Source organism: Ascaphus truei, chromosome 2 (genome assembly GCF_040206685.1).
Source record: "Ascaphus truei isolate aAscTru1 chromosome 2, aAscTru1.hap1, whole genome shotgun sequence".
NCBI classification, from domain to species: Eukaryota; Metazoa; Chordata; class Amphibia; order Anura; family Ascaphidae; genus Ascaphus; species Ascaphus truei.
Window position 1 is genome coordinate 105,159,225 of NC_134484.1, and position 15,468 is coordinate 105,174,692.

The 15,468-nt window shown below is 42.2% G+C and overlaps 1 protein-coding gene across 1 annotated transcript in view; it reads left to right on the top strand.

The window, feature by feature from the left end:
- TTPA (alpha tocopherol transfer protein) overlaps positions 1-5,343 on the top strand; it is a 66,126-nt gene extending 60,783 nt beyond the window's left edge. Inside the window, exon 5 of the mRNA XM_075584032.1 lies at positions 1,913-5,343. Coding sequence (XP_075440147.1) covers positions 1,913-2,086 — 174 coding nt within the window. The 3' untranslated portion in view covers positions 2,087-5,343. The remainder of the gene's footprint in view (positions 1-1,912) is intronic.
- The last annotated feature ends 10,125 nt before the right edge of the window (positions 5,344-15,468 follow it).

Below are 15,468 nucleotides of genomic sequence, written 5' to 3' on the forward strand. Positions count from 1 at the left end.
CTATGCCTCCGTGAATACAGCAGAAAGACAGTTCCCAAACGGTAGATACAGCTGGGCTCTGCTAACTGCTCATTGCTCATTGCTCCTGAGGAAGCTGCGGCATGCAGTGAAACGCGTTGAGCTAAAGAAATCTGCAGACAGTTAGCAGAGCCCAGCTGTATCTACCGTTTGGGAACTGTCTTTCTGCTGTATTCACGGAGGCATAGTCTTGGACCGGCGTTCCCCCTACTCTTCGCTCTACTTACGCTCACCGGAAGTCGTCACCGCCAGGCCAGGAAGTGACGACAGACGCCATCCATCTGGCACCGGACGAGGGGGCACCCTCGTGGAGGACAAGGAAGCGGAGTGAAGTGAGGGATTTCTCCACCGGCCAATCCAATACCCTGGTTCCTAAAGATACCATGATGTGAATGTGCTCATTTATTATATTGTGAGTACATTTCCTGCTCGTCTTCACGATAAAACTCTGTGTTATTTTGGTAAAGCACTATTGTTTCCCTTATCTTTGTATGACTGCATATGACTGATTGGAAGCTGCAGCCAGAGTGAAAACACCATCTTGCCTGACACCACCCCTATCTGATGTATGCTGCTGCTTGCTGCAACCCATAACCTGAGGTGTCCAAAGATCCATCACAATTACAAACCTGCTCTTATATATCTTACATTCTGTAAGTAGGTTATTTAAAGAGCCAAGTTCCACATATTGACATTTATTTTTCATACTACACTATGATGAGTTTTGTATTTTTTTCTGGGTGTTCCTGATGATGCTGCTCCCTTCCTGCCCTGGATCCTAAACTATCAGCTAAGGAACCATTCCTAGTCGGGCACCAAGACAAGGCAGTTCTCAGACCTGTGCATCAATTCTTGCCAAAGGTTGTATCACAGTTCCATATGGATCAGGAAATCGTGATCCCATCTTTCTGTCAGATCTAAAGAACAAGAAAGAGGAGAGATTACACAAACTAGATGTTGTGAGATGTCTAAAGGTATACATGGAAAGGATGCGAGATGTGAGAAAATCGGACAGACTATTCATCATACCAGAGAGACCGAAGAAAGGTCAAGCAGTATCTAAGACAACAATTTCCCAATGGATAATGGCATGTATTAAAAAAGCTTATGAGACCAAAGGACAAGATAAACCTTTGAACATTAAAGCTCATTCTACAAGGGCCATGTCTATGTCATGGGCATTCAAAGCTCAGGCAATACCAGGGCAGATATGCAAAGCAGCAGTCTGGTCCTCGTTCAATACATTTTTTAAATACTACAGACTAGACGTACAATCATCAGCTGACGCAAGATTTGGGCGTAGAGTTCTACAATCTGTAGTGAAATAAAGAGTAAAAGTGAATTAATAAAGGTCAACTGATAACGACATTGACTGGTGGTTTATTGTTATGTATCCTTCCCTAATTTGTCACTGCTGGGGTATGTCCCAAAGGTGCCCACTGCCAGGGTGATCAGGAAAGAAGAAAATTTAAAACAACTTATCGTAATTTTCTTTTCCTGGAACCATGGCAGTGGGCACATAGTTACCCTCCCTATGTATGTCTAATGCCTATCAGTTATATTTTTTCAGCTACGGGAGAATCCTAAGACTAAGGTGCAGATAGAGGGAGGGGCCTTTTATGGCCTACCTGCAAAAGTCAATTTCCTGTCCTACCTAGACTAAGGAGGGATAAACCCAAAGTTGCCCACTGCCATGGTTCCAGGAAAAGAAAATTACAGTAAGTTCTTTTAAATTTTCTTCTTTCTGGGGTGTTTGTCTTTTGTAGGCAGTGCAAGGGATTTTCTACAGTGTTGCTAAATATGTGTGTATCTGTGTCTCTATATCTATATAATCTCCGTACATTGTTTCAATGAAGGAATATCAGTGTTTTTAATTTATTGTATTTTGTTTCAGGTGCATATGCATGGAAGCAACTATTTACAGAGTCTTCACCAGCACTTTTCAGAGACTATTCTTCCCCCGGAATATGGGGGCTCTGGACCACTAATGAAAGAGCTGTGTGAGGAATGGACAGAATACATTATGAACTCTGAGGATTACCTTCTCAGTATATCTCAGATCGCATAGCCTGGGGACCAGCTGAATGTCGATATACACAGTTCCACATTTTAATTAGTTGAGAAATGGCTTCTAATAAGTGAATACACAGATATGTGCCTTTTCATACATTGAATAGTAAAAGTCTGAACAAAGAATGAGTGAGCAGTAACCTGTTAGGCTGCGCTTATAGTGCCGACATCGCGTCAAAACAAATGCATTGCCGCCGCCGCCGTGTGCGCTTATAGTAAGCGTGATCTCTGGAAATCATCTCAATTTGATTTTTCCAGCAACTGTAGCCTGCCGTCGCCGGCACTATAAGCGTAGCCTTAATCTTAATTACTTTGTCAAAATGTGTTTTTAAATATTACGTGTATCAGTGCATTACGATGACTGACATGTGGATGTAAACATTTTGCTTGATATTTGCAAACCATGATCCACAGTGCAGGGACTCATGTCTTTTGAGAAGCAGTATAAACTGTAGGAGTACAGATATAGTCTTCTGATATCCTCTGGTGGAGGATATTGAGACATATCCTGTTCCAGGGTTTTTGAGTGGAGGAGTATATTATTATTACAGTATTTTATATTTCACACCACTTGCTATTTTATATAGCAAAATATCTTATTATGCACTAGTGTAACAACACTGTTTATCTTGCACTGTGGTTTACCTAATTGAATCTAAATGTTCATCATTTCACTTTAATCACATTGAAGTATTTGTTTGAAACACATTTTTTTTTTACTAGTGATGAGCGCCACGCTTTGCTCTTTTGTATCCTCCGGTGCTATGTCTGAAAAGTAAGGGGGTGAAAGTTCCAATAGTTAACCCCTTTGTGACCACATCTGGACCCCATGCCTCAGGTAGCCAAACTAGGGCTAATCCATTAAGTGCCTTTCTGTAGCAATATGAGTCTCCGTTCTTATAAATCTTGGTTACTAGATATGAGACAATACGGCATAATATTGGCAAGTGCACAGTTTGCCTAAATTATGAAAGTTATTGCAATAATTAAACCACTTAAAAATATGCACTTTGTCTCAAATTTGCAGTTTTATAATAGTTTTACGTATATATGCAAGTATCATACTCTTTCATGTAATGGTATGTGCGACTTCCATTGTTTAATTTAAATGTAATGAGTACCGGGGGGAAAATTCCGCTCTTCCCTACAAGTGTTTTATTTGTATTTTTTCTTTTTCAAATCTTTCTGTTGTTTACATCCTTTTATAGTGGTGTATTTTCATTCCTAAGATTTCCTTTGTTTGCCTGCGGCACCAAGTCTTTTGTTCTTTGCACCACTGTACATGTTTTTTATTTTTTATTTATTTATCCCAAGTGGGTGCAGTTTTGAGAGCCTGAAAGCAGAAACCGTGTTCTTAACTTTCCATGGTCTCTTTTCTGCACAGATGTGAAAGGTAGGCTACACCCCCTGGGAGAACTTTAAGTGGTTTTATGTTGAATAATAACTTTGTGTGTTTGATTATTTGCACCTTTTCTAATATGTTAATGAAATACTTGGCATGGTTTGACTGCGTTGTCATTTTCAGTGCTCTGCATCTCTATGCTGTTGGTAAGAGCAGGAGGGTCTGTATGAAAGGAAGGCGATTTTACTATGTTTTTCATATGAGACTGAGTTCCATGTAGCAGTGATTTATTGCCAGCGCTAAAAGCATCTGTGCAGCTACATTATTTAGTTACTCTGTATCTTTCTGCCATCTATGGAGAATTTAACGTTTAAGAAAAATTACATTGAACACCTGGAACTCCCTGTACTATTAACATCACCAAAGTGACAACAAGGCAGCTTTGAAGGAGCTGTGACTTGTACCCTAGGTGGGTAGCAGGGGATCTCCGGAGCAGAACCATATTGATTTCTATTCCAGGGTGGCCGCCGCTCCCCGAGATACATACTGAATAAGGTGCCCTGGGTCTCTCCTGCAGGCTTAAAGGACCTGCGTCACATGGCCCAATAGGAAGCCGCAAGGGATGATGATGTGGTTCCCTATTGGCCCGCAGGACCTTAAACCACCATATTGGATATCAAGCCAAGTATCTCGGAAAGCAGAGGGTCCCCGGAGGTACTGATTCTTTAAAGTTAACATTTATACAAATAAAAGGAACAAATTGAGTAGCTAAAATGTTGTATCCTGCATTCAGTATAAAGCCTAGAACAAGAGCCTTGAAATCGATTTACTTTAATTGTGCAAACTATGTTCATATTGTGACTTGAAACCTCTTGAAATTTGCAAAAACAGCATCATAGTCAGAAATGAAACCCGTCCGTACCTCACCACCCAGTACATTCCTGCAGCAGATACAAAAAAAAAATTTAATTATAATTTTCTGAATCAATGGTATGTAAGAATCAAATTGTAGATGTATTATATAGGAAATCCAGTATGCATGGTTTTTAACCTGTTTTAAAGTCTATATGTAAAATGATTCTTTTACATTAGTTTCTGTGTTTAAACCTTTGTTTTCTGTAGCTTTCCATCAGCAACAACAATTTGTTGGTCTCTAGTCAAGAGCTTAAATAAGAAATTGCAAATAGGTTTTTTTAATACTGGACTTTTCATAAATTACATACTGTAGAAACATATAATTTAATGGCAGATAGGAACCAGTAGCCCACGTAGTCTGCCCATTATTTTGTGTGGAAAAAATATGTTTTTTGTGTGCTATATCAGAGGTGCCCAACTCCAGCTCTCAAGACCCCCCCCCCCCCTGCCCAACAGGTCAGGTTTTAAGGATATCCCTGCTTCAGCACAGGTATAGTAGAAGAAAAAAATAACATGGAGCACAGCAAATCAGGGAGAACTGGAGGCTGGTGGCTCAGTCAAAGACTGGAGCAGGGATATCCTGAAAACCTGACCTGTTGGAGGGTCTTGGGAGCTGGAGTTCAGCACCCCTATATTATATCCCTAAGAGAACCCCAGCATTTGCCCTGCCTTTCATTTCTGAAATGAAGATGATTTTATTCCGGTTTTGTTTTATTTTTCAAACTCAGAATCGGTGTATAGAACATATTCATTTTCTGCTTACTTCTATATTAGAGAACTCATTCCGTATTTTGAGCTCAAGTGTGATGTATGCATTTAAAGTGGAGCCATTAGAGAGAACGTGCATGTCAGGTGCAGGGTACAATCAAAGCAAATGAAATATTTGTACTGCAACATGTGCTTTCCTTTCAAAATCCATAATGTGAAGATGTGTGCCTGTATATGTTTTATATACAGTTTTAAAGATGTACCAATGTTTTATGATAAATATTTTCTTAGAAAATAAATACATTCTGTTAAAACAGCATTCATCTTTGTGTGTGTGTGTGTGTGTGTGTTTCAGTAGTACGATTTTAATCACGACAACTTCTCCCGAGCTGAGCTGCACCATTTTAAACTCTGTGAATCCTACTGCGATATTTTAATTTTCACTAGGTTCCGATAAGAGGTAATGAAACGTGATCCTGCGTTAACTGCCAGTTAACGGCCGTTAATGCCGGATTTAAATCTGTTGCCCCTTATCGGAGATTAGTAAATCCTGGCATTTGACCATCAGTGCCAACATTCTGGTCCTAATGAGGCCGTAGTCCTACTGTATGCATTTCCCAGAAGCTTACTTGCCAACTCTATCAATGAGGAAGACTCTCTCAAAAATATTTTTTATTGCATTTTGTCAACAAGTTTAAAGTACCAATACAGACAATGTATAATCTTACAGAAAAAAAATATATACAAATATATACATCATGGCACTCACCCCCTGCCGGGAAAAAAATGGTTCCGCAATGGTGAAGATAGCAGTCAACGTCGTCTATTATATTCTGACAGTCCGGTATGATTTCACTCCACTCTCCATTGCAAGACCACCCTCCCCACACTGTGTGTCATTGCCATAGCAACCAATGGCGCCTTGCAGGAAATATATACAGTGTAACAAAAAGAAAACTATCTAATGTAGTATATTAAGGATACATCACATGCATAAGAATATATACAATTAAAAAACAGAAGTGCAGTTATACTTATAAAGGAATACGATGGCAAATAAAGAAAGATAATGTAGGGTCGCCAAAGGTCCCATATATACGTAATTGTCCATTATTTCATTGATTTTTTTCACATAATTGTCATATGTATTTTAATGCCTTTATGTGAAATGCCTGAACTTAAAATTGTTTTAATGAAATCAGCCATAAAAACAAATAGATTTCTACTTGAGTGTAATAGTTACAGTATCTTTTTCGATAGATGTCACCTTACTAAATTATTAAAATAAAACTAGCATACTGCCTGCTCATTTCATATTTCCATGCCACCCACCCCTATAGGCGTTACTTTTTCTCCCACCCCTACTAGTAGGTTCAGTGCGCGTCTTTCCCCGTCCGCCAAGCGCAGAGATGATAAAAACCAAAGTGGGAGATACCATTCAGCTCTAAACATTTACAAATCATTCATCACTCATTACATGAGGGTGGTAAACCTCTTGTGACGCTGAGGAAAGGAGTGGCCTGTGAAGTTCAAATGGACTGTAGAGATTGTCCTGTTCCTTGAATTGTTACCTCAAGAGAAGGGAGACAAAATATGGAGAGACACTACAATAGTGCATTACCCAAGAAACATAAACATTGGATATGTAGACTGAGCAATTTAATAATCCAAAATGGAAAGATAAAAGTGTGTACAACTGTACATTAATTAGTAAAACATCTGAGTGCTGGGGCACTCTGAATAAAACTTTGCTCCACCGATAGGAAAAATTGGAATCCTACTCGCCAAAGGTGACTAGGACATACGCCATTAAATAATTGGTCTTTAGCTGATCAACACCGCTCGCAATGAGGTGCAACACGTCAGTGCCTCGAGGAGATCCGCCTTCCGTGCTCGAACATACTGGATTTTGGCATAACGTATTATAACAACTTAAATGTGGCAACCCTGAGATAATGTATCTACCGAGGGTCTACTTAATAGTCACCCACTTATTAAGTAATTTAGGATCACCCTCTCATGTATGTAAAAAATAACTTGGTGGAACTAATACAGTATATAAGTTCGAGAGAAGTAGTGAGAAAATAAATGACTTGACATTCAAAAGGTTCTGTCTATATGTACAATATATGTATGCATATTTTTATTTATATAGCGCCATCTATGTACATAGCGCACAGTGGTAATACACATGAAATATTATAACACATAGTGGGAATAAGTGCTTGAGACAAAAGTAACATTAGGAAAACGAATCCCTGCCCTGAAGAGCTTACAATCTAAGTGGTAAGTACGTAGAACGTATAGAGACAGCAGGAGCGTGTTCTCGTATGTGCATCTGCAAGGGGCTAAGGTCGATGCTTGAGATTTATAGCATAAGCCAGGGGAGTGCAAACTCTTCTCCCTGCGCCCCCCTGCTTGCTCGCGACAAATGTCGCTGCTGGGTCAGGTGACGTCATGTAGCAATGTCACGTGACCCCGCAGCGTCATTTGATGCCAGGTTGCCATGGCGACGCGTTGCTGTTAAGGTACGTAAAGTTACAAAGGCCTCGTGCGAACTCCGGTATTTACTTGAAATGCCTTTGGGAAAGCGCGGGGCCTCTGTAACCGTCGCGTCCCCCAGAAAATTCTGCACACCCCAGTTTGCGCACCCATTGTATAAGCCATTGAGCTACCCATATGCTTCATTAAAAAGGTGTGTTTTAATATGGGTCTTAAATGTGGAGAGAGAGGGTGCCAGTCGGATATTGAGGGGATGGGCATTCCAGAGGTGTGGGGGGCAGTGAGTGAGAGAGGTTTTATGCAGGAGAGGCCGCCGAGAGAGGGGGAAAGCTGAGACTCCTGTCCCGGGGCGAGTGAGTAAATAGGCCTGGGCCATCTTTCCTTTCCCCCCTCCACCCTTTATCTCTCCTTCCCTATGTCTCATTCTCCCCATCTCTCTGCTTCCCCATTTCTCTCTCCATCTATCCCTGCCCCTTTTCTCTTCCCCCATCTCTCCCTATCCACCCATATTCCTCTCCTCCCTCTTGCCCTATCCCCTTCTCCCCCTCTCCCTCCTCCCCCATCTCTTACCCCCCCTATCTCCCTATCCCCCCTATCTCTTACCCTCCCCTCTCTCTCCCTACCCCCTCTCATCCCCACTCTTTCCTTGTCCATTTCTTCCCTCCTTGTCTTCTCCCCCCCTGTCCTCTTCTCCCCCCTCTCCCCCCCCCCTTTCTCTCCCCCCACTATCTCATCCTGCTTCTACCCGTGGTCCTCTCCCTCCTCTTACCTGCATCATTTTTGTCCCCAATTCTGCTCCCCCTCTCTCCCCTTCACATCCACCCCTCCAATCAATGCCCCCCTTCTCACCTTCCACTCCTTGTTCTCCCCCCTCTCCTCCCATATCCTGTTCCCTTCTCCACCTTCCCCTTCTCTTTCCTCCCTTCTCCCCCCTCCCCCATTCTCCTTCCCCTGCCCCAAATTACCTTTACTTTGACTTGGGAAAAAAGTGTAAACTGTGTTGATTTCTTGAAGTCTTTGGAGGGAGAGCAAGAGCACAGTGTAGACTGCATGTGGAAGTTTAAATTAGGTCAAGGATGTTATGTATAGCTTAGTACAGTAGGTGAGCACAAGTGTCTTGAATTTGGCTCTATAGGGTATGGGTAGCCAGTGTAGTGACTTGTAAAATGGTGCAGCAAAACAAAAGAGTGGTTAGTGAGGTAAATGAACCTGTCAACAGCTTTTAGGATGCACTGGAGAGTAGACAGACGGCAGAGGAGGAGACCAACCAGTGCATGAGTAATAATTTTAGCGGATTGTTCCATGAGGAGGAGATGTATTTTAGCAATATTGCAGAGGTGTTAACAACATGATTTGGAGAGATATTGAATGTGCAGGATGAATGAGAGGGAGGAGTCAACAATGACACCTAGGCATCTAGCTTGGAATATCAGGGTTATGGTTTAATTATCTATTGCAAGTGAGAAATCCATTATAGGTGTAAAGTTAACAGGATGGAAAGTGACAACGTCAGTTTTTTACATGTAAGATCGTGATTGGACATCCACGAGGAGAAAGCAAAAAGATGGTTAGTGATATGGGATTGGAGAGAAGTAGAGAGGTTAGGAGAGGAGAGGTAGATTTCGGCATAGTGATGATAGTGAAAACCAAATGACTATTAGTTTACCTAGGGAAGAGATGTAAATGCATAAGAGTAGAGGTCCTAAAACAGAGCCCTGGGGTACACCAACAGTGAGCGGGAGTGAAGAGGAGGATGTGTCAGCAGTTGAAACACAAAGTTTGGTCAGTTAGATCAGATGTAAACCAGGAGAGGGCAGTGTCACGGAGGCCAAAAGAATGAAGCATGTGCAGAAAAAGGGTGTTTTGATCAACGGTATAAAAAAGCAGCAGAAAGGCCCAAAATAATCAATTGGGAGAACCGCCCTTGAGATTGTCTTAATTAGGTCATTAGTAACTTTAAGACTGTTCCAGTGGAGGGGTAAGGATGGAATTCAGACTGGAATGTATCAAGAAGAGAGGTAGAAGACAGTCCAGAATGTGGTTATAATGGTGTCATTCCAAAGGTTTGGATGCAAATGTTAGAAAGAAGATAAGTATAAGTTTGGAGTTATTATTCTGCAAACGTCATGAATGGGGATTATTATTTTTTTGCCTTTATTTTCTCATGATGATGCGTCTCATAAAATAATAAAATCAGATTAATCTGTACACTAGTCCAAAATAAAAGGTGTTTATTTATATACAAACCAATTTTCTTTGTTTCTTTATTAAATTTCAAATGTACAGTATGGACATATAATATATATTGCCTAGTATATATCTAATATCTACATATACAGTATCACACTATTTGTGCTCTATCTATTCTATTGACAATATCCTGCTATCGGTGAGCCTGTACGGCATCGGGAGTGTCCTGCTGTCGGAGAGTTTATACATCATCGGAGGTGTCCTCACAACAGAGAGCCCGCAACATCAGCTTGGTTAAACTTATTAACCGAAATGCCCGTTTGATCTCATTAAATGTGAGTGTATTAGCATCCTTCTCTGTATCAACCTATACAGTATTACACTATTGTGCTCTCTTCTTGTCTTTATATATTTCTAATCTGGATGAAACTGTGCGCATTGGATTCTTCCTCTTCTACTATTCAAGTGGTTTTAGAACGAACCCACCTGCAACCGGTGCGGCACCCATCGAGGGAAATTATATTTACTATTGGGACTATAAGTATCCTTTTTATTCATAGTATCTTGCGCTCGTTATCCCCCTACCGACTCACATTATTAATCTATGCATGCAGTAAAAACTGTTACTCTTACCAGCGTGTTTATTATTTCATGGGGTCCTGTAACGGGGTTTCCCACATAGTAGGATCCCATACAGGTGGAGGCGCTGTTACCCGACGGATCGGGCACACCCCAGGTTCCCAGCAGAGTGAGCCGCAGATAACGCATCACATACACCGTAGCCGTCATATCTCCCAGGGGGTGGGGGGAAATGTGCTACATACAGATGCAGCGGCCATTATTTTAACAAATCACGCGGTGTATACCTTGGAATACCCATGTCATGGAGCGTGATTTCTTCCAGCCTTAAGACGCGAGTGCAGGCGAGTGTATAAAATGGCATTTTAGTGTTCTGGCTTTTAAACACCTGAAATTGACACCGTAGCACAGTAGCACAGTACTGTACACATTACAATTCATTCATTTCATTGCATTTAATTGCACGCAATCCATGAAATTCAAACAAAGCAACCACGATAAACACGTGTACCTGGGGTGATTGGCCGTGTTCATGCCGCGTGGAGTACAGCAGCGCACACGAAAATGGCGCCGTGATGCCTTAAAATAATGGCCGCTGGCATCTGTACAGCATCACTGTATAAAACATATACTGTATGAGTGGCATAAGCATCAACCCTGGTCCCACCATTAACCATTTGTTGCTCAAATAGAAACTGACGAGAATATATAATATATACACACATTTCTCTCATCACTGCTCTCTCATTTCTGGTAGCTCTGATTTGAACACCCTCAAAACGTATTGTGACAAACGCCCCTCTTTTGTAGCGCTGACGTCTGTCTGGGCTCTTTACGACACAGACTTCTAGGGTTTATTAGAGAAATAACAGGCTAATACGAAGCATTACGTTGCTTAACTCAGGCTTCTGCCTGCTTTATTTTCATCCCACTAAGGGACTACAGCTTTAACAGGTATAAGTAGGAGGCACTCAGTCATTAACCTTCAGCGGTTTACTCATATGTCAGTGACACAATATTTCACACACTGTCACTTTAAGAAACCAAAGTAATCATAAAAATAAATCCTATCCCTTTCAGGGATCTAACTGCACAGCAGAATAAGCCTCTCTAACTGTTGCTGGACCAACTAACCTGGTTCCCCAGCTTAAACAATACCCGCTAATTTAGGGTCACTAGATACAGCATAATAACCACAGTCTTTAGACACAGTAATAAACGTTTAAGTCTTATCTGTTCGTGGTGGGAACTCTGTTCCAAGTGAGTCCAGGTAAATATTCTGGGTACTGCGATTCTTGATTGGGACGTCCTCCCCGAACTGGATGCAGGGGAGCTGCGATATCCCCAGGCTCTAGGAGAGAGACTGAAAAAGCAACCCTCTCTGCTCTAAATACCTGTTTTAGTAATTAGGTGAGCAGGTGAGTGAGAAACCAGTACCCTTGTAAAGTCTGGTATGGATTTCCTATCCACCAGCCTTAGTGATTGTGAATCTGTGGAGCGGATCACTTCCACACTAAGTTTGCACTTTCTTCTACAAATTAGACAGAAAGCTGCCCATTATCCTGGGACTATGTCACATATCCTTAACCCCCCCCCGCCCCCCCAGCTTACACCTTCTGGGGTGAGCGACCATGGATATCCAGTATACAGAAGTGTCCCCTCTAAAACACTTTAGCTAATTCCCATAAGCGTTCAGTGGAAACTAATATGAACCTTTTCCAAAGAGTTCCATTTGACTATGTGCAACAATTACTGACACAATGTTTCGTCATAAAAAAATATTATTGACAAACCTATTTTGTTGCCTTTCATAAGGAACTATTTTTCTTAGTGACAGCAACAACTTCCTATACCCCAGGATATGATAAACCTTATCTGTATATATATTCACGAAACCGGACAGTTTCTATCACCTCCCTCGGGGTTTCCTACTCTAGAACATGAAAATATTATATAGAATGGGCCATTAACTTTTTACATTACCTAGTAATCTTGTTTAAGGACCATCACCCTATATTCTAACTTGTAGTCTTACCTACATTTTCAGAAAATACAACCTTGCCATATTCATGTACTGCTCATCCTAGAGGCATAATACCACATAACCTTGCAAATAAGCTAGTACAGATAAGTGTCCGTGACATAGTCCGCACGTGTAACCTAATCATTAGTTCCCACACATTTTTTGTTTTTTTCTTGACTTCAGTCCATTACATCCTCAGACTTCATTTCAATGCCCACTGCATCCTGCGCATGACTGGACTGTTTCTTCAGCCTCTGATGAGACACCAGGACTGGATTCTTCTTTGCTCCACACTGTGGTCCAGAGTGGCGAAATCTGGAACTATTCAAGCGCATCGTTGCCCTTCGTCGCCTCTGCTTTCCAATCTTTGAACCTTCTTGGATCTTCTTACTGAAATGTCTCCTCTCAAGACAATTTCCACTCTTATCAGAAATTTTTGATTTCCCTTTTGGGGCAACTACCAGGCCTTCGGGTTTTGGAGACCTAATTGCTTCTGTTCAAATGCAGTCAATATTAATAATGTTATCAGGATTTTCCATCCACTTTGTGTTTTCAGGAACTGCCACCCACTTGGTTAAAACATCTTCTGTGGTGGCCTGGGTTTCTTCACGGGCATTAGTTTCTGTAGGATACAGACGCTTGGGCTGGGCCAATACCTTTTCCTGTAATGGAGACACCTGTGCATTACTGTTCTACATAGTTTCCTTTTATCTTAATTCTACCGCCATCTTTTCTATATGCTGCTTCTTTGAGCAAAGTGTCTCTTAGGTTTGTTACCTTTTTCTCCAACTTCATCTGAGGATCCTCCTGCTGGGCAGCAGTAGAGTCCAACGTAGCGTCCCGCTAAGTCTTCAGAGCCTCAAGCGCCTAACCCAGGTCACGCTTTTGTTTCTCTGCCATCTTGCGGCCAGTACACTCAGACTCCAGGTCCTTCCTCAGGTCTTGAAGCTGTCCTTCTGTATTTATTTTTCCACTCAGTGCAGCTGCTAGTTCAACTTCTTTGGAGTTTAGTCGCGATTCCACGTCTGTCAGCTGATTCAGAGCAAGGTTTAACTCTATTTCCTTTTCTCTATTCTTGACCTGCAGCTCTTCAATTTGACCCTGCAAGTCCCCTCTCAGGGCCTCCACCTCTTCCCGGTGCTTGCTCCTTCATATTTTGGAGCTCTGCCTTTTTTGTCGCTAGGATCGCTGCTGCTTCTGTCACGCCTCTTTCTCCTGAGTGTACTGACTTTTGGGGATGGAACAGTCTCTCTGCTTCTCCATCTCTTGCTCTAGTTTCTGGACCTTCTCGTGCTCCCTCTCATATAGTCACCTGGCTTCTAAGCTCCGCCTCCAGCGAGGCTCTTGTGATGCTCAACGTGATCTTCAGCTGCTCGTGCTGCTCTGCGGGGACACACTGGGTATTCAGATGCTCCTGTAGAGCTTTTACTTTGTTAGCAGCCTGGATACTTTCTTCCTGCACGACCCAATGCTTCTCCATGGCCTCCTGTAGATGCGCATGCAGCTGGCTCTGCAGTGCTGCCTGTACTTCTATATTTTCCTGGGACAATTGTTCCGTCACTGCTTGGTGAAGCTTCTACTTTCCTTCCCTAGCCTGGTCAGACAAATATGAATTTTCTTCTTTCAGACTTACATTCTCTTTCTTTACAGTCTCTAAATTACTCAGGGCATTCTCATAGGCTTCCTTCAATATACACAGCTCTGTGTTTAGACAATGGCCCTCTTGGCGAGAGTGTTCCAGCTCTGCGCTGCGAGCGTGAACCTCTTTCTGAGAGACTTCCAACTCTCTATTGCAATTGTGAATCTCTTTCAGAGCCTCCCCATATTTCTGTTTCAGGTTAGCAATTAGTCCGTCCGACTTGTTCTGCTTTCCATCCTTGGAAGATGCCGCAATGTTTGCCCTTTCCAGACTGGTCGTCACCTCCTCCAACTCACTCCGTAAGAGACGCTCTGTTTTCTTCAAAGCGTAATACTCATGTAAATCTGGGAGTATATTCTGTAAAGCGACGTTAATCTCCTGAAACTGGGCGTTAATCTCTCGCTCCTTATCCAATCTTTCCTGCAGGACATCACAATCATGGTGGGCAGTTTGGAGTGCAGAAATTAAGGCCTGCTTTTCCTGGATCAAGGATTCATCTTCCCTTTGCTCCTCCTTTTTTTCTTTGCCACCGTTCCCGTTACAATGTCGCCTGTCACTCTGGTCTGCAGCACATCTCGGCGCCTTTCTGATGCATGTTGTCCTGATATCGCAGGCTCAAGTGGTTCGGTCACTCCCTCCGTGACTTGCAAAATACTTTTCTTTTTCTTCCTCTTTCTCTTTGCTTTATTAGCTCTAGAGACATCAGTAGTACTGGACATACACTCACTCGTGACATTTTCAGAATAATCAGCGCACCTCGTTGTAAGGGAGGATAAGAGAAAAGAAAGAAAAAAGGAACACAATAGTGAAGTAAGTTCACAAAATGCTGCATGCATAGATGAGTGATGAGATATGCACTTACATTTCAGTGCCTGCAATCAGGCATGTAAAGGTATCTTTAACTGCATTCGCCTCCGCAATGTTGGAGAAAGATTCAGAAAGCCTTCTTTTTTCAAAAGCTCAGCTTTATGTGCAGGTTCAGGATAATATTTACACAGAACAGTGTAAAACCATGAGGACAGACCAGTTAGTGGTGTTTAGCAGCCTTCTCCGGTGTCCGTGACATCCACCGCCGATCCAGCCGGCGTTCTACATCACTTCCGTTTTTTTGGTGTACCACCGAAACTGGTCCTCCCGGCAACCCTACGCGTTCCAAAGGTATCCCTTCTTCGTCAGGGGTAAGTATGGTATGTCCTCCTGTCCCCTCCTTTTATGTCCCCTCCTCTCTAGTACTGCTATACAAATTGCTTTAATTATAACATATTACTCAGATTGGGTTACATATTGGAGCAATAAAAACACAAAGTTTTGAAAGAACTTAAACTGGTGGTGGATGTGAGAGCCTCCGGTAGGTTGTTCCAGTTTTGGGGTGCACGGTAAGAGATGGAGGAGCGGCCGGATACTTTGTTGAGCCATGGGACCATGAACAGTCTTTTGGAGTCTGATCTCAGATGATTAGTGCTGCATGTTGTAGGGGTTAGG